This window comes from Salmo salar, chromosome ssa20 (assembly GCF_905237065.1).
Source record: "Salmo salar chromosome ssa20, Ssal_v3.1, whole genome shotgun sequence".
NCBI classification, from domain to species: Eukaryota; Metazoa; Chordata; class Actinopteri; order Salmoniformes; family Salmonidae; genus Salmo; species Salmo salar.
This window is the reverse complement of record NC_059461.1, coordinates 87466913-87492005: the sequence shown is the minus strand read 5'-3', so window position 1 is coordinate 87492005 and position 25093 is coordinate 87466913. Positions and strand designations below refer to the sequence as shown.

At 45.8% G+C, this 25093-nt stretch overlaps 1 protein-coding gene across 4 annotated transcripts in view; it reads left to right on the top strand.

Annotated features, from left to right (window-relative positions):
• The first annotated feature begins 2393 nt into the window (after nucleotides 1-2393).
• Nucleotides 2394-25093, top strand: part of LOC106581464 (rho guanine nucleotide exchange factor 26) — a 141702-nt gene continuing 119002 nt past the window's right edge. For 2 of the 4 annotated variants that reach the window (XM_045704055.1, XM_045704054.1), the window contains exons 1-5: nucleotides 2394-2823; nucleotides 6520-8603; nucleotides 9183-9234; nucleotides 9648-9787; nucleotides 24051-24107. In XM_045704055.1, coding sequence (XP_045560011.1) covers nucleotides 6609-8603; nucleotides 9183-9234; nucleotides 9648-9787; nucleotides 24051-24107 — 2244 coding nt within the window. In that variant the 5' untranslated portion in view covers nucleotides 2394-2823; nucleotides 6520-6608. The remainder of the gene's footprint in view (nucleotides 2824-6519; nucleotides 8604-9182; nucleotides 9235-9647; nucleotides 9788-24050; nucleotides 24108-25093) is intronic. The other 2 variants (XR_006761043.1, XM_014163533.2) reach the window with 1 other exon arrangement.

Sequence of the window (25093 nt, the reverse complement as noted above, 5' to 3'; positions counted from 1 at the left end):
CAGTCATGGCCAGTTCGTACTATCAGGTATGAAGGTAAGACCCAGATGCAGACAATGTCACATTAACAATGGTTGAATAATTCAACAGGGGCAATAGACAGGTCAAGGCAGGCAGGGGTCAGTAAACCAGAGGTGGGGCAACGGTACCGGACGGCAGGCAGAGGTCAATAATCCAGAAATGTGGCAAAGGTACAGGTCGGCAGAATGTTCAGGCAGGCGGGCTCAGAGTCAGGACAGGCAAGGGTCAAAACCAGGAGGGCGATAAAAAGAGAGACTGGGAATGTCACGCCCTGACCTGAGAGACGGTTTATTTCTCTATTTCAGGCAGCCTTTTCCCCACCTGTGTTTGGTGGGTAGTTATTTTCTGTTTTGTTATTCTGTGACCTGACGGAACTGTTTGGCTGTTTTCGGTTTGTTTCTTTGTTCTAGTGTTTTCATTGTCTAAATAAATATAATGAACACTCACCACGCTGCGCTTTGGTCCCCTCCTTTCAACAGCCGTAACAGGGAAAAGCATGAGCTGAGACCTAAAACGCTGGTTGACTTAACAAACACGACAAACTGGCAACAGACAGACAGAGAACATAATGGGGAAGATAGGCGACACCTGGAGGGGGTTGGAGACAATCACAAAGACAGGTGAAACAGATCAGGGTGTGACACAGAATTCTATTCAACATTTTGGGACAAAGTCGCCACACTATTTACTCTAATGATAACATGTCACTCAATTCAATACCTCCTAGTTCCATGTATCAAGCAGCTATTTCAGTTATATTAAAACCAGGAAAATCCCCTGCTGATTATAGACCCAAAGTGACAGTAAAATAATAACAAAGCTTATAAGCAATAGAATGGCAAAAGTCTTACCAGACTTGATACATATCAATCAAATAGGGTTTATTAAAAACAGGACACTTAAACAAATACAAAAACATGTTTCAGTTTAATACAATATGCAGAAAGAAACAAGATAGATTCATCAATAACGGCTGTTGATGTCAAAAATGCGTCCGACTATCTTGAATGGCCTTTTATATTCAAAACTTTGGAAGCTTTTAACTTTCCAGCTGAAGTAATACATGTAAAGCAAAAATATACACGAATAATACGTTATCTGATTAAATTGCATTGGAAAGGGGCACAAGACTGGGCTGTTCCCTGTCTCCCTCCTGTTTGCAGTGGCTATTGAACCGCTTGCAGAAAGAATTACACAGGACCCAAACTGTAACAGGTATTGGTAAACATGAATATAAACTAAACTTATTCAACTACTGATCTACCTGACCAATATTGAAAACTCAGTGCCCCCTTTGCTAACAAATATTTCCAGAATACTCAATAATCCCAGGATATAAAATGAATGTGGAAAAAAAAAAAAAGTAATAGCAATAGGAAAAAGAATAACTCATGATCTACAGCAATCCTTTAAAGTGGACAACAAAAAAATATGAAATACTTAGGATGCTTAATAAGTGACAACAAACAGCAAAACCCTATCACTAGCAAAGATGAATAACATGTTTAAACGTTAAAACAGACTGTCCTCCATACCAGCAGCTGAGAATCCAAGACAGGTACTGGCTCTAAAGCCACCTTGGGCCTGTCATTCCAAATAATGTCCCCAGGCCAAATACTTTCCTACACTACGTCATAACGGGATTCGATATTAGCGTCCGTTGCTATATCAACGACGTGACGACATAATGATTAGAATTTTGGAGATCGTTACAGCCTAAATGACGTAATTTTCATCATCGCTATGGAAACAAGCCTGATTTTCGCGACAGTTTCGCTGTTTAATTAAACAAGTTTTGTTTAGCTAATAAAATTAAAACATTAATTCTAACTACTTTTTGGTACCTTGTTAAATCCATGTCGAAATGGCAAATAAAACGTGTTAGAGGGGTTGGGTTAAACCGGAAGACACATTTCAGTTGAAGGCATTCAGTTGTACAACTGACTAGGTATCCCCCCTTTCCCCTTTAAATTAAGAGAGGGACACTATTTGGCCGGGGGACACTATTTGGCCGGGGGACACTATTTGGCCGGGGGACATTATTTGGCCGGGGGACACTATTTGGCCGGGGGACACTATTTGGCATGACAGCCCCCCTTGGGTTCTCAAGAGCTAGTGTAGATCTAGCCTACAGTATTTCAAACGCATATTAGATAAGATTGTAACATATATTTGTTACTCAGAAGTATTGAGTTACCATTGTCATTGGAATCTGTGTAGGCAAAGTGTTATGTATTAGTAGAAACACGTCTACTCTAGACATCTTGTGGTCTACTGTGGCATCACTCTAACGAACCACGGGGAGGCGCTACACCACCGAACCAGTCCGGATTGTCAACTAGTCCCAACACTTCACTTTACAAACTACTCCCAAATGGACACTGATTTTGTTGAGCTATATGTCGACATCATTTAGGACGTTTTCTTCTCCTGTTTTGTCAGAATGTTTAGAAGCAGGGCTATTGCTTTGCTTCTCTTTAGTTGACATAGTACAAGTTCAAGTCGGTCGGATTTGTAGTGCACTTAACGTCACGTGAATTTGGGTAAACTTCTGTCCCGTTTGGCAATCGGCATTCCTCCTCCTCACTGTTAGTCTCCTGCTGAACACTCACCTCGGGTCACTCTCGGAGAGAACACACTGACATGTAGGAGACAGCCGACGGTCACCGGACTACTGATGGGACAACGATTTCTGCACAAAATGAACCGTTTACCTCAAGCATAAACTTTCCATGTTATATTGACAACTCCAGGACACAGGCACCATGGCGAGGTTTTACAGGGAAACGACGAATCAATAGAAAGTAAGTCTGTTCTCCATCACGGGTTACTGGAAGATTATGTTCGCTGAAGGAACCGGTCTTTTATAGCTGAATGGTGGGAACTCGCCAGCAACATTGTTTCTCCCTGTGGCTAAGCTACTTGGTTACAATATCCAGACTACTTCCACTTGGTTACAATATCCAGACTACTTCTACTTGGTTACAATATCCAGACTACTTCTACTTGGTTACAATATCCAGACTACTTCTCTGCATAGACACTTTTCCAATGTGTTGTCTGAACGTGTTCTGCTGCATCGTTTTTAACTAGACCTCAACTCGTTTGGACCTTTTTTTTTAAATAATTTAGGTTCAAACTTTCCTCCGCATGTGTGTCTGTTACTGTATCAGGGTTGTATATGGTCCAATAGTTTTCATGGTTATTCGGCAGCTGGTGCAGTGGTAAAGGACCGACCTAGCCCTTGACCCAGTTCCATAACAGTGTAATGATTACACTAACAGTTAGTGGATGAAGGCTTATTCGGACGCTCGGTCTGAACATTAACTTGCATCGTTTGCGGTATGGTTTTGGAAGAATAAGGACCTTGTCTTTCATATCAGTGAGAAATAATTGAGTAAAAAGTAAAATTGATCCACACACATTGATAGAGTTAGAGATAGTGTTCCCACCAGCGCTTGGTTTGGGATGAAATAAGTGCAGGTGTCTTTTCCCAATTCAGTCCATTTGACTATGTTCACCGAAATTCACAGATAACATTATGCCATAGAGACCTCTGATTATTCAATTAAGGGTTTATACACATTTTCCTTGACTTTTAATCAATTGTCCATGACTATTATTATAGCCTACATGGAAAAGGTACGAATTATTGACACTGGAAAGCTGCAGTGACTGATCCATGTAGACCTACCATCTCCTGCCATTGTTCCCTCGATCAAGGCACTTAACCCCCCACAAAGTACAAATGCACTGTTAGTCAGTGGTGGAAAAAGTACACCATTTTCATACCTGAGTAAAAGTAAAGCTACCCTAAAAGTAAAAGTGAAAGTCACCCAGTAAAATACTACTTGAGTAAAAGTCTACAAGTATTTGGTTTTAAATATACTTCAGTTTCAAAAGTAAATGTACAAATCATTTCAAATTCCTTATATTAGAGCAAACCAGACAACACGATTTTCTAGTTTTTTTTTAAATGTACGGATTGACAGGGGCACAGTTCAACACTCAGACAAAATTCACAATTGAAGCATTTGTGTTTAGTGAGTCCACCAGATCAGAGGCAGTAGGGATGACCAGGGATGTTCTCTGTTTAGTGAGTCCTCCAGATCAGAGGCAGTAGGGACGACCAGGGATGTTCTCTGTTTAGTGAGTCCGCCAGGTCAGAGGCAGTAGGGATGACCAGGGATGTTCTCTGTTTAGTGAGTCCTCCAGATCAGAGGCAGTAGGGACGACCAGGGATGTTCTCTGTTTAGTGAGTCCGCCAGATCAGAGGAAGTAGGGATGACCAGGGATGTTGTCTTGGTAAGTGCATTAATTTGACAATTTCCTGTCTTGCTAAGCATTAAACATGTAACGAGTACTTTTGGGTTTCAGGGAAAATGTAAGGAGTAAAAAGTACATTATTTTCTTTAGGAATGTAAATCAAATGGTATTTGTCACATACACATGTTTAGCAGATGTTATTGCGGGTGTAGTAAAATGCTTGTGTTTCTAGCTCCAACAGTGCAGTAATATCTAACAGGTAATATCTAACAAATTACACAACATATACCCATTACACACAAATCTAAGTAGGAATGAATTAAGAATATATACATATGAACGAGCGATGTCTGAGTGGAACGGACTAAGATACAGTAGAATAGTATAGAAAAACAGTATATACATATGAGATGAGTAATGCAAGATATGTAAACATTATTAAAGTGAATGAGAGCGTAGTATAGAATACAGTATATACATATGAGATGTAGTGGAGTAAAAGTTGTCAAAAAAATATACATAGTAAAGTACAGATACCCAAAACAACTACTTCAGTAGTTTACAGCCGTGCTGTTAGTCACATGTTGTCAATGTGGTCAACCCTCCATCTGGACAGCTCCTGGGGGTGCAGGCTTGGCTTTTGATCCAGACCTGAGTCTGCTTATCAAGGTCCTGTTGAGCAGCTGATGTTTACGCTACGATGTAGTTAGACCAGGGCTGGAACAAAAGCCTGCACACCCAGTAGCTATCCTGGAGGATGGTTCCCACCCTTCATATAAAATATTACAACATTACAACCAAATACTTTTGTCTTTATAAAATTATTCCCTTATTCAATTAATCATGGATCAAGGCAAGGTTATCTAGCTAGACATGTTTATATATAAGGCTGAAATATTGGTGTTTCAGGGGAGATCTAGGCACAGCAAGTTGTTTGTCATTTAGGCTGTTTCTAATGATGTCACAATGACATGGCTGCTGTTTAATAGAGGGGAATCCCAGGTTTCCAACGGTGCAGATGTATTTAGGCTCTACAGTGCCGCTGGAAAGGCGACTAAGACATTAATGCTTAGTTAGCTACAGTTAACTAGCAAGATAACTTGTTGGCAGTTATGTTTTGAATTGGCTATGAAGTTAGTCTGCTGTCTGTCATTATGTTATACCTGCTGCTGAAATGTCCAGCTCTCTCTCCTCAGGCAACATCTCACTGGCACGCACTGATTATGATCATGGGTGATATGTCGATTTTTAACTGATTGATCATATTTAAATGTGCCTTAATGAATTACATTAAGAAACTAATTTCTATGACTTTATAAACCCTCATTTGACCATTTGGAACAGTGTATCATGCGCATCCAGGCGGGTACATTTTCAATCTGCGCAAATAAACGTGAACAAAGCGGAATCAGACAATTAATGCCCACTCTCAATTGCTATTCAATGCAGTTCTCTCCTTCATTCCGTTTTTGGTCAATTTTTTTTGCGCGTCAATCTGGGCTAATTTATTGTATTCTGTTTTAAAGAGGAGCCGGTACGCAATTCCCCAAAATTAGAAGTGCCGGTAGGTCGCTCTGGCCCAGGTCAAGCACTGGTTCCCCCGCGGACAGCGCGTGTCTACGGAAGACGAGGCGACCACCTGTGTGTGAGCATAACGTGGAAAGTGTCGTTTCATTGGATGGAGGCACCCATAGCTGTATGGATTTGTGCAAAACTTGTATTTTGAAAATATTTTAAGGATTCCTTCTCGCTGATTAAAGATAAGGGCCATATATATGTTTCGAAAGCCATATCGCAAGCGATTATTAACGACGTTTCGAAACGTTAAAACACAGTGTCGGAATTGTAGTTCACAGGAGGCTGTCATGGGCAAAGCGAATGGCTGAGAACTGTACAAAGGCAGAATGCTGCCTAGAGTTTTCAAGAACTAAGGAGTGACCTCAGACAGACCTAACCCTGAAAAGTTAGGACTCACCCTGCAACCCCTCCAGCTTTGATTTTGATAGATCTCTCTCTCTCTGTCTCTCTCTCTGTCTCTCTCTCTGTCTCTCTCTCTGTCTCTCTCTCTGTCTCTCTCTCTGTCTCTCTGTCTCTCTGTCTCTCTCTCTCTCTGTCTCTCTCTCTCTCTCTGTCTCGCTCTGTCTCGCTCTCTCTCTGTCTCTCTGTCTCTCTCTCTCTCTCTCTCTCTCTCTCTCTCTCTCTCTGTGTCTCTCTCTCTGTGTGTTTACAACCAGGGGTTATTGCAGTTCTCTTCGGGGTTGGACCAGTTGGGTCAGACGAGAGACTCCGCAGTGACAAAGAAAAGAAGAGTGATTGACGCACCATGGAGGGCGGGAACGATGTGGATCTGTCCAACAGTAACATCACCCCGCTGTGGAAGCGGCGCTCAGCCAATCACACTGGCCCCAGCAAGCTAAAGGCCCGGCCCCTCAGCTACCAGATAGACGGAGTCCACATGACTGACTTCCCCGTAGAGGACAGTAAGTGCAGCTTTACCCTGAGCCAGCCTGCAGAGACACTGGTGGCTACGCCGGGAGGAGGGACGGTCATTCTGAAGCACGTTCTCAACCAACCCACCAGGAAAACACGGGTAGTCAGGAGTATAAGCATTGGACATCTGTCCAAAGGACATTTCTCTCTGTCCAAGTTCAAATCGGAGGATGATAAGTCGCTGTCATTGAACAGTAAGCCATGCCACGGTGGGAGTGTTGACAATGTGTGGTCGGACAAGCCGCTGCTGGACACCCAGAATCGACTATCCAGCCCGTTCACCCTCACCGCTCACAGGGACCAGATAGTGTTTGGGACGAGCCCTTCACCGCCGGACTCTGCCTCCTCCAATCACCCCTCTCCCCCTGCCTCCCCCAATAACAACCACCACCATAACCAGTCCTCCCCTTCTTCCTACCACCCCTTAACTCCTGTCCCCTCTCCCCCTAACCCCAGCCCCTCTCCCCCTAGTCTCCACACCCCTACCCCATCCCACAGCTCCACCTCCAGTATCCACTCCCTCTCTTCCCTCATCTCCACCCCTTCTGACCCCCCCACACCCCACAGCCCCTCCTCTGCTGACATGTCTGCCCCCTTTCCTTCCCCCTCTCATTCCCCCACTCCCACCTTCTCTTCCTCCCCCACTCCCACCCTCTCTCCCTCCATCTCCCTATCTCCTCCTCCCTCCATTGTCCTCAGCACCCACAGTGCAGCTGCCCTGAAGATGGGCACACAGCAGCTGATCCCCAAAGGGCTGGCATCCCTGAGCAAGGCCTCTCCTGCTGGGGTACAGAGCCACGGCATGGGGGGTCTGCTGGGCCTGGATCCGACCAAGCGGGCCCTGCGAGCCCTCAGCATGGTGGAGACTGGATCCTTCTTCTCCACTGGCATAGGGTCCGGGGGAGGGGGGACAGACCAGGATGAGAGCCCTGGGACTCTGAAGAGAGGGTTGAGGTCTACCTCGTACAGGAGAGCAGTGGTGAGTGGAGTGGAAATGGAAATACCACCTGTAGACCCGAAGAGCCATCGTTTGTCCCAACCTGTAGACCCGAAGAGCCATCGTTTGTCCCAACCTGTAGACCCGAAGAGCCATCGTTTGTCCCAACCTGTAGACCCGAAGAGCCATCGTTTGTCCCAACCTGTAGACCCGAAGAGCCATCGTTTGTCCCAACCTGTAGACCCGAAGAGCCATCGTTTGTCCCAACCTGTAGACCCGAAGAGCCATCGTTTGTCCCAACCTGTAGACCCGAAGAGCCATCGTTTGTCCCAACCTGTAGACCCGAAGAGCCATCGTTTGTCCCAACCTGTAGACCCGAAGAGCCATCGTTTGTCCCAACCTGTAGACCCGAAGAGCCATCGTTTGTCCCAACCTGTAGACCCGAAGAGCCATCGTTTGTCCCAACCTGTAGACCCGAAGAGCCATCGTTTGTCCCAACCTGTAGACCCGAAGAGCCATCGTTTGTCCCAACCTGTAGACCCGAAGAGCCATCGTTTGTCCCAACCTGTAGACCCGAAGAGCCATCGTTTGTCCCAACCTGTAGACCCGAAGAGCCATCGTTTGTCCCAACCTGTAGACCCGAAGAGCCATCGTTTGTCCCAACCTGTAGACCCGAAGAGCCATCGTTTGTCCCAACCTGTAGACCCGAAGAGCCATCGTTTGTCCCAACCTGTAGACCCGAAGAGCCATCGTTTGTCCCAACCTGTAGACCCGAAGAGCCATCGTTTGTCTCAACCTGTAGACCCGAAGAGCCATCGTTTGTCCCAACCTGTACTCAAAGGACTACAGGAGGTCAAGGAGAGACCTACCAGCCCTGGGAAGAAGAACAAGGTAAGTTGACATGTATTCAGCCATTATTTTCCAGGAAATTGTCATTACTATTAACTGCTATGTCATGATACCGTTCTCTCCTTGCTTTGCCCCATGTGCCTGGATATTACTGTCTCTTACCTTGCAGTCACACTGTACAGTTTACTAACACTCATCTGCCTGATGGATTCACGTTTGATGGATTATTCTCCTGAAGTTAAGATCAGGAGATGGATTCACGTTTGATGAATTATTCTCCTGAAGTTAAGATCAGGACCAAAGTCCGCAGCTAGCTTGAACTTTATCAGGAGACTCCTGTGTGAAGTCATGCTAGTAGTGAAGGCCTATGATTACAACACACACTCTTCAGCCCACTGCTCTGTAATTAGGCAGGGGAGACCTACTTACACCCGTCATTTAGAATGTGACAGATGTGGGTTTATAATGTAATTCATAACCAGATGTGGCTAATAAAGCATCATTTGGGATATTGTGTTGACTGCTCAGTTCATAGTGTTAATATACAGTACGGCTGGGGCAGGGAGAGCTGATCCTGGGTCTGTTATTAATATTGACATGGGGTCTTGTTCTGTGTCTCAGAGTCCTGATAAGAAGCCAGTACTGATCACACAGAGGACATTTGACAGTGAAGGTGAGTGGTACGTCTCTGTCTCTGTCTCTGTCTCTCTGTATATGAACTGGTGATGACTGTGACTTTCTGTACACATGTCTGAGGTCTTGCTGTCAATGGGGACTGTACTATTGTGATCCACCCTCAACCTACCTACCTGTCTGTCTGTCTGTCTGTCTGTCTGTCTGTCTGTCTGTCTGTCTGTCTGTCTGTCTGTCTGTCTGTCTGTCTGTCTGTCTGTCTGTCTGTCTGTCTGTCTGTCTGTCTGTCTGTCTGTCTGTCTGTCTGTCTGTCTGTCTGTCTGTCTGTCTGTCTGTCTGTGTGTGCTGTGTGTGGGTTGTGATGCGTGTGTGTGATGCGATGTGATGTGTGTGTGTGATGTGACCTGATGTGATGCATGTGATGTGTGATTTTGATGTGATGTGATGATCCAGAGGAGGAACTGTATCAGAACTACCAGGAGAAAGCTCTTCACAATGACTCTGATGAGGACCAGTCCAGAGAGGCCAAACCTGATGACCGCATCGTGATGCAGTACAGACCCATACGCACCTCCTGGAGCCAACTCAGTGTGGTGAGACACACACACACACACACACACACACGCACACACAGTGAATCGTGGTGCAGTGCCTCTCATACAGTACAGAGACAAACACAGGGCCTTGTTGGGAAATGGACTGCCAGTGCTGTGAGGGATGTTGTCACATCTGGTCTGGCTGCATTCCTTACCCATCCTCCATCTCTCTCTCTCTTTCTCCTACTCTGTCTGTGACTGTCTCTCTGTCTCTCCCTGTCTCTTCATTACTCTCGGTCTAGATAGGGAATTAAAACAGGGATAGGGAGGGAAGAGGGAGGGTGAGGGAGCAGGATAGGAAGGTGAGGGAGAAGGTTTGTGAGGGAGCAGGTTTGTGAGGGAGCAGGAGAGGAAGGGAGAAGGATCTGGGGCAGCAGACTGAGAGGAGGAGAGGAAGGGAGAAAGATCTGGGGCAGCAGACTGAGAGGAAGGGAGAAGGATCTGGGGCAGCAGACTGAGAGGAAGGGAGAAAGATCTGGGGCAGCAGACTGAGAGGAAGGGAGAAAGATCTGGGGCAGCAGACTGAGAGGAAGGGAGGAAGATCTGGGGCAGCAGACTGAGAGGAAGGGAGAAAGATCTGGGGCAGCAGACAGAGAGGAAGGGAGAAAGATCTGGGGCAGCAGACTGAGAGGAAGGGAGAAGGATCTGGGGCAGCAGACTGAGAGGAAGGGAGAAAGATCTGGGGCAGCAGACTGAGAGGAAGGGAGAAAGATCTGGGGCAGCAGACTGAGAGGAAGGGAGAAAGATCTGGGGCAGCAGACTGAGAGGAAGGGAGAAAGATCTGGGGCAGCAGACAGAGGAAGGGAGAAAGATCTGGGGCAGCAGACTGAGAGGAAGGGAGAAAGATCTGGGGCAGCAGACTGAGAGGAAGGGAGAAGGATCTGGGGCAGCAGACTGAGAGGAGGAGAGGAAGGGAGAAAGATCTGGGGCAGCAGACTGAGAGGAAGGGAGAAGGATCTGGGGCAGCAGACTGAGAGGAAGGGAGAAAGATCTGGGGCAGCAGACAGAGAGGAAGGGAGAAAGATCTGGGGCAGCAGACTGAGAGGAAGGGAGAAAGATCTGGGGCAGCAGACTGAGAGGAAGGGAGGAAGATCTGGGGCAGCAGACTGAGAGGAAGGGAGAAAGATCTGGGGCAGCAGACAGAGAGGAAGGGAGAAAGATCTGGGGCAGCAGACTGAGAGGAAGGGAGAAGGATCTGGGGCAGCAGACTGAGAGGAAGGGAGAAAGATCTGGGGCAGCAGACTGAGAGGAAGGGAGAAAGATCTGGGGCAGCAGACAGAGGAAGGGAGAAAGATCTGGGGCAGCAGACAGAGGAAGGGAGAAAGATCTGGGGCAGCAGACTGAGAGGAAGGGAGAAAGATCTGGGGCAGCAGACTGAGAGGAAGGGAGAAGGATCTGGGGCAGCAGACTGAGAGGAAGGGAGAAAGATCTGGGGCAGCAGACTGAGAGGAAGGGAGAAAGATCTGGGGCAGCAGACTGAGAGGAAGGGAGAAAGATCTGGGGCAGCAGACTGAGAGGAAGGGAGAAGATCTGCAGCAGACTGAGAGGAAGGGAGGAAGATCTGGGGCAGCAGACTGAGAGGAAGGGAGGAAGATCTGGGGCAGCAGACTGAGAGGAAGGGAGAAAGATCTGGGGCAGCAGACTGAGAGGAAGGGAGAAAGATCTGGGGCAGCAGACTGAGAGGAAGGGAGAAAGATCTGGGGCAGCAGACTGAGAGGAAGGGAGGAAGATCTGGGGCAGCAGACTGAGAGGAAGGGAGGAAGATCTGGGGCAGCAGACTGGGAGGAAGATCTGGGGCAGCAGACTGAGAGGAAGGGAGGAAGATCTGGGGCAGCAGACTGAGAGGAAGGGAGAAGGATCTGGGGCAGCAGACTGAGGAAGGGAGGAAGATCTGGGGCAGCAGACTGAGAGGAAGGGAGGAAGATCTGGGGCAGCAGACAGAGCACCACCCGGCATGGCGCCACCTTTTTGGCAAAAAACAGAAATGTTTCTCAATGAAACAATGTTAAACATGTTCTCCCTAGAGTGCAGTGTGGTGACTTCAATCAGGGAGGGAGAGGGAGGGAGAAGGAGGGAGGGAGAGGGAGAGGGAGAGACCTGTGTTTGATGCGACAGGGCAGGCTGTAGTGTTTTGTAGTAGCTATCACATTGGTTCAGACTCTCCTCTGTTTCCTAGAAGTCTCTAGTTTCCAGTAACACCTGTAGTATCAGACTCTCCTCTGTTTCCTAGAAGTCTCTAGTTTCCAGTAACACCTGTAGTATCAGACTCTCCTCTGTTTCCTAGAAGTCTCTAGTTTCCAGTAACACCTGTAGTATCAGACTCTCCTCTGTTTCCTAGAAGTCTCTAGTTTCCAGTAACACCTGTAGTATCAGACTCTCCTCTGTTTCCTAGAAGTCTCTAGTTTCCAGTAACACCTGTAGTATCAGACTCTCCTCTGTTTCCTAGAAGTCTCTAGTTTCCAGTAACACCTGTCAGACTCTCCTCTGTTTCCTAGAAGTCTCTAGTTTCCAGTAACACCTGTAGTATCAGACTCTCCTCTGTTTCCTAGAAGTCTCTAGTTTCCAGTAACACCTGTAGTATCAGACTCTCCTCTGTTTCCTAGAAGTCTCTAGTTTCCAGTAACATCTGTCAGACTCTCCTCTGTTTCCTAGAAGTTTCCAGTAACAGTAGGGACAGGGGAAGTGGTGTATCTAAGAGTGTTGACACCATACTCTTAGATGAGAGGTTTAACCCCCCCCCCGGTTAAGGATAGGACAGGGGAGTAAGGGTAAGACAATGATAGATTCATGCCTACGGTCAACCTCTTACCACTCCCTCCCTATTGAGTGAATACCGCGTTTCTGTTGTCACGGTTACACCTGTCCCTCTGTGTTCTCAGGGAAACTCCAAAAGCAGGGCGAAGTTCAGTTGTCGTGGTCGGGAAGGTGGTTGCTAGGACACTAAGGACGTGCAAGGCCGTAGATAGATAAATAGAAGTTGATTGCCTTTTAAAGGGAATTTGTCTTGCACAATAGAACAAACTTGGCAAGCTGTTGGCAGTTTTGGCTGTAGTCGTTTGGCTGTTGGCGTGTGCGTTTTGTGTCCTAGTCTGGATGTGTTTGCAAAGGTCTCCATTGGGGTTGTCACGATACCAGTATCACAATACTCCGAGGTATCGCAGCAAGGAAAGAAAACACCAAGCAGACTCCATTTCCTGAGGAAAACACTCATAATGTTAGTAACAAGCAGCCTCAAGAGTTTCACCCAGAATCACGTTTCTTTTCCTTGTTATAACACACTATATGTTACATACAGCAGGTTTTTAAAGGACTAGTCTGCTTGGTGTTTTCCTTGTTATAACACACTATATGTTACATACAGCAGGTTTTTAAAGGACTAGTCTGCTTGGTGTTTTCCTTGTTATAACACACTATATGTTACATACAGCAGGTTTTTAAAGGACTAGTCTGCTTGGTGTTTTCCTTGTTATAACACACTATATGTTACATACAGCAGGTTTTTAAAGGACTAGTCTGCTTGGTGTTTTCCTTGTTATAACACACTATATGTTACATACAGCAGGTTTTTAAAGGACTAGTCTGCTTGGTGTTTTCCTTGTTATAACACACTATATGTTACATACAGCAGGTTTTTAAAGGACTAGTCTGCTTGGTGTTTTCCTTGTTATAACACACTATATGTTACATACAGCAGGTTTTTAAAGGACTAGTCTGCTTGGTGTTTTCCTTGTTATAACACACTATATGTTACATACAGCAGGTTTTTAAAGGACTAGTCTGCTTGGTGTTTTCCTTGTTATAACACACTATATGTTACATACAGCAGGTTTTTAAAGGACTAGTCTGCTTGGTGTTTTCCTTGTTATAACACACTATATGTTACATACAGCAGGTTTTTAAAGGACTAGTCTGCTTGGTGTTTTCCTTGTTATAACACACTATATGTTACATACAGCAGGTTTTTAAAGGACTAGTCTGCTTGGTGTTTTCCTTGTTATAACACACTATATGTTACATACAGCAGGTTTTTAAAGGACTAGTCTGCTTGGTGTTTTCCTTGTTATAACACACTATATGTTACATACAGCAGGTTTTTAAAGGACTAGTCTGCTTGGTGTTTTCCTTGTTATAACACACTATATGTTACATACAGCAGGTTTTTAAAGGACTAGTCTGCTTGGTGTTTTCCTTGTTATAACACACTATATGTTACATACAGCAGGTTTTTAAAGGACTAGTCTGCTTGGTGTTTTCCTTGTTATAACACACTATATGTTACATACAGCAGGTTTTTAAAGGACTAGTCTGCTTGGTGTTTTCCTTGTTATAACACACTATATGTTACATACAGCAGGTTTTTAAAGGACTAGTCTGCTTGGTGTTTTCCTTGTTATAACACACTATATGTTACATACAGCAGGTTTTTAAAGGACTAGTCTGCTTGGTGTTTTCCTTGTTATAACACACTATATGTTACATACAGCAGGTTTTTAAAGGACTAGTCTGCTTGGTGTTTTCCTTGTTATAACACACTATATGTTACATACAGCAGGTTTTTAAAGGACTAGTCTGCTTGGTGTTTTCCTTGTTATAACACACTATATGTTACATACAGCAGGTTTTTAAAGGACTAGTCTGCTTGGTGTTTTCCTTGTTATAACACACTATATGTTACATACAGCAGGTTTTTAAAGGACTAGTCTGCTTGGTGTTTTCCTTGTTATAACACACTATATGTTACATACAGCAGGTTTTTAAAGGACTAGTCTGCTTCGTGTTTTCCTTGTTGCCATGGGAAAATCAGGTATTGTCGTATCACCATCCTGATATCGTGACAACCCTAGTAGGCCTGACCCCATTTAGTCGACTGGTCCATTGTTTGGTCTTTAGGCTGTTGGTCGACTGAGATTGTTTTAGTTGAGCAGTAACATATACAGTACAAGTCAAAAGTTTGGACACCTACTCATTCAAGGGTTTTTATTTTATTTTTACTATTTTCTACATTGTACAATAATAGTGAAGACATCAAAACAATGAAATAACACATATGGAATCATGTAGTAACCAAAAAATGTGTTAAACAAATTAAAATATATTTTATATTTGAGATTCTTCAAAGTAGCCACCCTTTGCCTTGATGACAGCTTTGTACACTTTTGGAATTCTAACAACCAGCTTCATGAGGTAGTCACCTGGAATGCATTGCAATTAATAGGTGTGCGTTGTTAATTTGTGGAATTTCTTTCCTTAATGCGTTTGAGCCAATCAGTTGTGTCGTGACAAGGTAGATGTGGTATACAGAAGAGAGTCCTATTTGGCATTCTCTCAACCAGCTTCACTGGAATGCTTTTCCAACAGTCTTGAAGGAGTTCCCACACATGCTGAGCACTTGTTGGCTGCTTTTCCTTCAGTCTGCAGTCCAACTCATCCCAAACCATCTCAAATGGGTTGAGGTCAGGTGTTTGCAGGCCAGTTCATCTGGTGCAGCACTCCATCACTCTCTTTCTTGGACAAATAGCCCTTACACACCCTGGAGGTGTGTTGGGTCATTGTCCTGTTGAAAAACAAATGATAGTTCCATTAAGCGTAGAATACTGTAGTAGCCATGCTGGTTAAGTGTGTCTTATATTCTAAATAAATCACTGAAAGTGTCACCAGCAAAGCACCCACACCATCACACCTCCTCCAAGCTTCACGGTGGGAACCACACATGCTGAGATCATCCGTTCACCTACTCTGCGTATCACAAAGACACGGCAGTTGGAACAAAAACTCTCAAATTTGGACTCATCCGACCAAAGGACAGATTTCCACCGGTCTAATGTCCATTGCTCGTGTTTCTTGGCCTAAGCAAGTCTCTTCTTCTTGTTGGTGCCCTTTAGTACAAACAGCAATTCGACCATGAAGGCCTGATTCACACTGTCTCCTCTGAACAGTTGATGTTGAGATGTCTGTTACTGTGAAGCATTTATTTGGGCTGTAATTTCTGATGCTGGTAACTCTAATGAACTTCTCCTCTGCAGCAGAGGTAACTCTGGGTCTTCCTTTCCTGTGGCGGTCCTCATGAGAGCCAGTTTCATCATAGCGCTTGATGGTTTTTGCGACTGCACTTGAATAAACGTTTCTGACCATATTTTCTGACCATTTTTTCTGACCATGCCTTAAAGTAATGATGGACTGTTGTTTCTCTTTGCTTTTTTGATCTGTTGTTACAATAATATGGACTTAGCCCTATTTGGTAATAGACCATCTTCTGTATATCACCCCTACCTTGTCACAACACAACTGATTGGCTAAAACGCATTAAGGAGAGAAATTCACACCTGTTAATTGAAATGCATTCCAGGTGACTACCTCATGAAGATGGTTGAGAGATTGGTGTAACACTTTTTTTGGTTGCTACATGATTCCATATGTGTTATTTCATAGTTTTGATGTCTTCACTATTATTCTACAATGTAGAACATAGTAAAAATAAAGAAAAACACTTGAATGAGTAGGTGTGTCCAAACTACTGACTGGTACTGTATACAACAGTTCCTCAATTACAATAGTTCCTGAATTACAATAGTTCCTCAATTCCTGAATTACAATAGTTCCTGAATTACAATAGTTCCTGAATTACAATAGTTCCTGAATTACAATAGTTCCTCAATTCCTGAATTACAATAGTTCCTGAATTACAATAGTTCCTGAATTACAATAGTTCCTCAGTTCCTGAATTACAATAGTTCCTGAATTACAATAGTTCCTGAATTACAATAGTTCCTGAATTACAATAGTTCCTGAATTACAATAGTTCCTCAATCCCTGAATTACAATAGTTCCCGAATTACAATAGTTCTTCAATTCCTGAAATACAATAGTTCCCGAATTACAATAGGTCCTCAATTCCTGAATTACAATAGTTCCCGAATTACAATAGGTCCTCAATTCCTGAATTACAATAGTTCCCGAATTACAATAGCTCCTCAATTCCTGAATTACAATAGTTCCTCAATTCCTGAATTGCAATAGTTCCTCAATTTATTTGAAAAATATTTCCAGCTCTCTCCCATTCAGGTTGCTTGTAATGTTTGATTCATGGAGGAGTGGAAGGGTGCTTGGGGAAGATGAAAAAGGACCGGGTGTGGAGAAGTATTGGTAGGAAGCAGGGATTGGAGCAGTGGGCGATGGAGACATGTTGGCTCTAATGCTGCCTTGTGTCAGTGGCAGATGTTTCTAGAGGAGGGGAGATACTACACACACACACACACACACACACACACACACAACCATGTAAGCTATCCTGTGCATACACCCAGACTCCCCTGAAAGGAACCTTTCTCTCTCTAAACTAGTACACTGGGGCTCTTTATTCAGCTCCTACAGGTCTTTATTCTGCTTCTATAGGTCTACAGGTCTTTATTCAGCTCCTACAGGTCTTTATTCTGCTTCTATAGGTCTACAGGTCTTTATTCAGCTCCTACAGGTCTTTATTCTGCTTCTATAGGTCTACAGGTCTTTATTCAGTTCCTACAGGTCTTTATTCTGCTTCTATGGGTCTACAGGTCTTTATTCAGCTCCTACAGGTCTTTATTCAGTTCCTACAGGTCTTTATTCTGCTCCTGTAGGTCGACAGGTCTTTATTCTGCTTCTATAGGTCTACAGGTCTTTATTCAGTTCCTACAGGTCTTTATTCTGCTTCTATGGGTCTACAGGTCTTTATTCAGCTCCTACAGGTCTTTATTCAGTTCCTACAGGTCTTCTTTATTCTGCTCCTGTAGGTCGACAGGTCTTCTTTATTCTGCTCCTGTAGGTCGACAGGTCTTTATTCTGCTCCTGTAGGTCGACAGGTCTTTATTCTGCTCCTGTAGGTCGACAGGTCTTTATTCTGCTCCTGTAGGTCGACAGGTCTTCTTTATTCTGCTCCTGTAGGTCGACAGGTCTTTATTCTGCTCCTGTAGGTCGACAGGTCTTCTTTATTCTGCTCCAGAAGGTCGACAGGTCTTCTTTATTCTGCTCCTGTAGGTCGACAGGTGTTCTTTATTCTGCTCCTGTAGGTCGACAGGTGTTCTTTATTCTGCTCCTGTAGGTCGACAGGTCTTTATTCTGCTCCTGTAGGTCGACAGGTCTTTATTCTGCTCCTGTAGGTCGACAGGTCTTTATTCTGCTCCTGTAGGTCGACAGGTCTTCTTTATTCTGCTCCTGTAGGTCGACAGGTCTTCTTTATTCTGCTCCTGTAGGTCGACAGGTCTTCTTTATTCTGCTCCTGTAGGTCGACAGGTCTTCTTTATTCTGCTCCTGTAGGTCGACAGGTCTTCTTTATTCTGCTCCTGTAGGTCGACAGGTCTTCTTTATTCTGCTCCTGTAGGTCGACAGGTCTTCTTTATTCTGCTCCTGTAGGTCGACAGGTCTTTATTCTGCTTCTGTAGGTCGACAGGACTTTATTCTGCTTCTGTAGGTCGACAGGTCTTTATTCTGCTCCTGTAGGTCGACGGGTCTTCTTTATTCTGCTCCTGTAGGTCGACAGGTCTTCTTTATTCTGCTCCTGTAGGTCGACAGGTCTTTATTCTGCTCCTGTAGGTCGACGGGTCTTCTTTATTCTGCTCCTGTAGGTCGACGGGTCTTCTTTATTCTGCTCCTGTAGGTCGACGGGTCTTCTTTATTCTGCTCCTGTAGGTCGACGGGTCTTCTTTATTCTGCTCCTGTAGGTCGACGGGTCTTCTTTATTCTGCTCCTGTAGGTCGACGGGTCTTCTTTATTCTGCTCCTGTAGGTCGACGGGTCTTCTTTATTCTGCTCCTGTAGGTCGACGGGTCTTCTTTATTCTGCTCCTGTAGGTCGACGGGTCTTCTTTATTCTGCTCCTGTAGGTCGACGGGTCTTCTTTATTCTGCTCCTGTAGGTCGACGGGTCTTCTTTATTCTGCTCCTGTAGGTCGACGGGTCTTCTTTATTCTGCTCCTGTAGGTCGACGGGTCTTCTTTATTCTGCTCCTGTAGGTCGACGGGTCTTCTTTATTCTGCTCCTGTAGGTCGACGGGTCTTCTTTATTCTGCTCCTGTAGGTCGACGGGTCTTCTTTATTCTGCTCCTGTAGGTCGACGGGTCTTCTTTATTCTGCTCCTGTAGGTCGACGGGTCTTCTTTATTCTGCTCCTGTAGGTCGACGGGTCTTCTTTATTCTGCTCCTGTAGGTCGACGGGTCTTCTTTATTCTGCTCCTGTAGGTCGACGGGTCTTCTTTATTCTGCTCCTGTAGGTCGACGGGTCTTCTTTATTCTGCTCCTGTAGGTCGACGGGTCTTCTTTATTCTGCTCCTGTAGGTCGATCGGGTCTTCTTTATTCTGCTCCTGTAGGTCGACGGGTCTTCTTTATTCTGCTCCTGTAGGTCGACGGGTCTTCTTTATTCTGCTCCTGTAGGTCGACGGGTCTTCTTTATTCTGCTCCTGTAGGTCGACGGGTCTTCTTTATTCTGCTCCTGTAGGTCGACGGGTCTTCTTTATTCTGCTCCTGTAGGTCGACGGGTCTTCTTTATTCTGCTCCTGTAGGTCGACGGGTCTTCTTTATTCTGCTCCTGTAGGTCGACGGGTCTTCTTTATTCTGCTCCTGTAGGTCGACGGGTCTTCTTTATTCTGCTCCTGTAGGTCGACGGGTCTTCTTTATTCTGCTCCTGTAGGTCGACGGGTCTTCTTTATTCTGCTCCTGTAGGTCGACGGGTCTTCTTTATTCTGCTCCTGTAGGTCGACGGGTCTTCTTTATTCTGCTCCTGTAGGTCGACGGGTCTTCTTTATTCTGCTCCTGTAGGTCGACGGGTCTTCTTTATTCTGCTCCTGTAGGTCGACGGGTCTTCTTTATTCTGCTCCTGTAGGTCGACGGGTCTTCTTTATTCTGCTCCTGTAGGTCGACGGGTCTTCTTTATTCTGCTCCTGTAGGTCGACGGGTCTTCTTTATTCTGCTCCTGTAGGTCGACGGGTCTTCTTTATTCTGCTCCTGTAGGTCGACGGGTCTTCTTTATTCTGCTCCTGTAGGTCGACGGGTCTTCTTTATTCTGCTCCTGTAGGTCGACGGGTCTTCTTTATTCTGCTCCTGTAGGTCGACGGGTCTTCTTTATTCTGCTCCTGTAGGTCGACGGGTCTTCTTTATTCTGCTCCTGTAGGTCGATCGGGTCTTCTTTATTCTGCTCCTGTAGGTCGACGGGTCTTCTTTATTCTGCTCCTGTAGGTCGACGGGTCTTCTTTATTCTGCTCCTGTAGGTCGACGGGTCTTCTTTATTCTGCTCCTGTAGGTCGACGGGTCTTCTTTATTCTGCTCCTGTAGGTCGACGGGTCTTCTTTATTCTGCTCCTGTAGGTCGACGGGTCTTCTTTATTCTGCTCCTGTAGGTCGACGGGTCTTCTTTATTCTGCTCCTGTAGGTCGACGGGTCTTCTTTATTCTGCTCCTGTAGGTCGACGGGTCTTCTTTATTCTGCTCCTGTAGGTCGACGGGTCTTCTTTATTCTGCTCCTGTAGGTCGACGGGTCTTCTTTATTCTGCTCCTGTAGGTCGACGGGTCTTCTTTATTCTGCTCCTGTAGGTCGACGGGTCTTCTTTATTCTGCTCCTGTAGGTCGACGGGTCTTCTTTATTCTGCTCCTGTAGGTCGACGGGTCTTCTTTATTCTGCTCCTGTAGGTCGACGGGTCTTCTTTATTCTGCTCCTGTAGGTCGACGGGTCTTCTTTATTCTGCTCCTGTAGGTCGACGGGTCTTCTTTATTCTGCTCCTGTAGGTCGACGGGTCTTCTTTATTCTGCTCCTGTAGGTCGACGGGTCTTCTTTATTCTGCTCCTGTAGGTCGACGGGTCTTCTTTATTCTGCTCCTGTAGGTCGACGGGTCTTCTTTATTCTGCTCCTGTAGGTCGACGGGTCTTCTTTATTCTGCTCCTGTAGGTCGACGGGTCTTCTTTATTCTGCTCCTGTAGGTCGACGGGTCTTCTTTATTCTGCTCCTGTAGGTCGACGGGTCTTCTTTATTCTGCTCCTGTAGGTCGACGGGTCTTCTTTATTCTGCTCCTGTAGGTCGACGGGTCTTCTTTATTCTGCTCCTGTAGGTCGACGGGTCTTCTTTATTCTGCTCCTGTAGGTCGACGGGTCTTCTTTATTCTGCTCCTGTAGGTCGACGGGTCTTCTTTATTCTGCTCCTGTAGGTCGACGGGTCTTCTTTATTCTGCTCCTGTAGGTCGACGGGTCTTCTTTATTCTGCTCCTGTAGGTCGACGGGTCTTCTTTATTCTGCTCCTGTAGGTCGACGGGTCTTCTTTATTCTGCTCCTGTAGGTCGACGGGTCTTCTTTATTCTGCTCCTGTAGGTCGACGGGTCTTCTTTATTCTGCTCCTGTAGGTCGACGGGTCTTCTTTATTCTGCTCCTGTAGGTCGACGGGTCTTCTTTATTCTGCTCCTGTAGGTCGACGGGTCTTCTTTATTCTGCTCCTGTAGGTCGACGGGTCTTCTTTATTCTGCTCCTGTAGGTCGACGGGTCTTCTTTATTCTGCTCCTGTAGGTCGACGGGTCTTCTTTATTCTGCTCCTGTAGGTCGACGGGTCTTCTTTATTCTGCTCCTGTAGGTCGACGGGTCTTCTTTATTCTGCTCCTGTAGGTCGACGGGTCTTCTTTATTCTGCTCCTGTAGGTCGACGGGTCTTCTTTATTCTGCTCCTGTAGGTCGACGGGTCTTCTTTATTCTGCTCCTGTAGGTCGACGGGTCTTCTTTATTCTGCTCCTGTAGGTCGACGGGTCTTCTTTATTCTGCTCCTGTAGGTCGACGGGTCTTCTTTATTCTGCTCCTGTAGGTCGACGGGTCTTCTTTATTCTGCTCCTGTAGGTCGACGGGTCTTCTTTATTCTGCTCCTGTAGGTCGACGGGTCTTCTTTATTCTGCTCCTGTAGGTCGACGGGTCTTCTTTATTCTGCTCCTGTAGGTCGACGGGTCTTCTTTATTCTGCTCCTGTAGGTCGACGGGTCTTCTTTATTCTGCTCCTGTAGGTCGACGGGTCTTCTTTATTCTGCTCCTGTAGGTCGACGGGTCTTCTTTATTCTGCTCCTGTAGGTCGACGGGTCTTCTTTATTCTGCTCCTGTAGGTCGACGGGTCTTCTTTATTCTGCTCCTGTAGGTCGACGGGTCTTCTTTATTCTGCTCCTGTAGGTCGATCGGGTCTTCTTTATTCTGCTCCTGTAGGTCGACGGGTCTTCTTTATTCTGCTCCTGTAGGTCGACGGGTCTTCTTTATTCTGCTCCTGTAGGTCGACGGGTCTTCTTTATTCTGCTCCTGTAGGTCGACGGGTCTTCTTTATTCTGCTCCTGTAGGTCGACGGGTCTTCTTTATTCTGCTCCTGTAGGTCGACGGGTCTTCTTTATTCTGCTCCTGTAGGTCGACGGGTCTTCTTTATTCTGCTCCTGTAGGTCGACGGGTCTTCTTTATTCTGCTCCTGTAGGTCGACGGGTCTTCTTTATTCTGCTCCTGTAGGTCGACGGGTCTTCTTTATTCTGCTCCTGTAGGTCGACGGGTCTTCTTTATTCTGCTCCTGTAGGTCGACGGGTCTTCTTTATTCTGCTCCTGTAGGTCGACGGGTCTTCTTTATTCTGCTCCTGTAGGTCGACGGGTCTTCTTTATTCTGCTCCTGTAGGTCGACGGGTCTTCTTTATTCTGCTCCTGTAGGTCGACGGGTCTTCTTTATTCTGCTCCTGTAGGTCGACGGGTCTTCTTTATTCTGCTCCTGTAGGTCGACGGGTCTTCTTTATTCTGCTCCTGTAGGTCGACGGGTCTTCTTTATTCTGCTCCTGTAGGTCGACGGGTCTTCTTTATTCTGCTCCTGTAGGTCGACGGGTCTTCTTTATTCTGCTCCTGTAGGTCGACGGGTCTTCTTTATTCTGCTCCTGTAGGTCGACGGGTCTTCTTTATTCTGCTCCTGTAGGTCGACGGGTCTTCTTTATTCTGCTCCTGTAGGTCGACGGGTCTTCTTTATTCTGCTCCTGTAGGTCGACGGGTCTTCTTTATTCTGCTCCTGTAGGTCGACGGGTCTTCTTTATTCTGCTCCTGTAGGTCGACGGGTCTTCTTTATTCTGCTCCTGTAGGTCGACGGGTCTTCTTTATTCTGCTCCTGTAGGTCGACGGGTCTTCTTTATTCTGCTCCTGTAGGTCGACGGGTCTTCTTTATTCTGCTCCTGTAGGTCGATCGGGTCTTCTTTATTCTGCTCCTGTAGGTCGACGGGTCTTCTTTATTCTGCTCCTGTAGGTCGACGGGTCTTCTTTATTCTGCTCCTGTAGGTCGACGGGTCTTCTTTATTCTGCTCCTGTAGGTCGACGGGTCTTCTTTATTCTGCTCCTGTAGGTCGACGGGTCTTCTTTATTCTGCTCCTGTAGGTCGACGGGTCTTCTTTATTCTGCTCCTGTAGGTCGACGGGTCTTCTTTATTCTGCTCCTGTAGGTCGACGGGTCTTCTTTATTCTGCTCCTGTAGGTCGACGGGTCTTCTTTATTCTGCTCCTGTAGGTCGACGGGTCTTCTTTATTCTGCTCCTGTAGGTCGACGGGTCTTCTTTATTCTGCTCCTGTAGGTCGACGGGTCTTCTTTATTCTGCTCCTGTAGGTCGACGGGTCTTCTTTATTCTGCTCCTGTAGGTCGACGGGTCTTCTTTATTCTGCTCCTGTAGGTCGACGGGTCTTCTTTATTCTGCTCCTGTAGGTCGACGGGTCTTCTTTATTCTGCTCCTGTAGGTCGACGGGTCTTCTTTATTCTGCTCCTGTAGGTCGACGGGTCTTCTTTATTCTGCTCCTGTAGGTCGACGGGTCTTCTTTATTCTGCTCCTGTAGGTCGACGGGTCTTCTTTATTCTGCTCCTGTAGGTCGACGGGTCTTCTTTATTCTGCTCCTGTAGGTCGACGGGTCTTCTTTATTCTGCTCCTGTAGGTCTGTTATGAGAACTACTCCTTTGTTGCAGTAAGTGGAGTCATGAACAGTGTGTGTGTCTGTCTTGCTGCTTTCACAGACAGAAAATGTGTGTGTGCTGCCACAGACAGCTGAACACACATTAGCCCTAATTTCTCTAAAGGCAGACACCTAGGCCTGAGAGTTTAAACTGTGATGGATACAGACGTATGCCTCACCTCTAAACAATTCCTTTCATTCCTAAAGTTGTGCAACTGTTTTTTGCTAACGGTTGGCAAATATAGTCAGTAGACCCGAGTGGTTAGAGATTCTGTTTCTTCCTGATGTTGGTACTAAAACCTATGTTCTAAACTGTGTTTTTCCTGCAGGTAAAGAAGAGTGGAGTTTCTGATAAGCTCAGCCAGGAGGAGAGGAAAAGACAAGAGGTAACAGCCTTAGTGTGTGTGTGTGTGTGTGTGTGTGTGTGTACCCCTTCCTCTTCATACAGAGACAGTTCCAACAAAGGGTCAAGCAGATTGGCTCCAGAAAGGTTAGGATGCACACACACACAGACAGGTCCTGTTGCAATCTAACAAACCATGCCTTAACTCCTCTCCCTCTAACCTTTTCCACAGCAATAGTAAACCCTTCTTAAAGGGAGAGGGCTTGACAATATGGACCATAGACAAGTAAACCTGTTGAGGGACATATGAATTCATAGCATGGATGTCTAAGCAAATACATGTCTAGAGAAGTGTGCAGATGGGGAGTATTACCGATTGGGAGTTCCATAGGATGGCGCACAATTGGCCCAGCGTCGTCCGGGTTTGGCCGGGGATGGCCGTCATTGTAAATAAGAATTTGTTCTTAACTGACTTGCCTATTTAAATGAAGGTTAGATAAAAATGGAGCTATAAAAGGTGTGAACAGATCTTCTCCCTGTGTGATTACTGCCATCTCTCTCTAAACGAATGACTGGGCACAGAATGCATGTCTACATATCTTACTAATAAAATATCAGAGTTCATGATGGCAGATATGTCATATCAGAATGAGTGTTTCACCCAATATCATGTGTGACAGCTGTGAGCAGCCAGTCTCATGCCCTAACCAGCCATTATTCTACTCAGCTGTGAGCAGCCAGACTCATCCCCTAACCAGCCATTATTCTACTCACCTGTGAGCAGCCAGTCTCATCCCCTAACCAGCCATTATTCTACTCAGCTGTGAGCAGCCAGTCTCATCCCCTAACCAGCCATTATTCTACTCAGCTGTGAGCAGCCAGTCTCATCCCCTAACCAGCCATTATTCTACTCAGCTGTGAGCAGCCAGACTCATCCCCTAACCAGCCATTATTCTACTCAGCTGTGAGCAGCCAGTCTCATGCCCTAACCAGCCATTATTCTACTCAGCTGTGAGCAGCCAGTCTCAT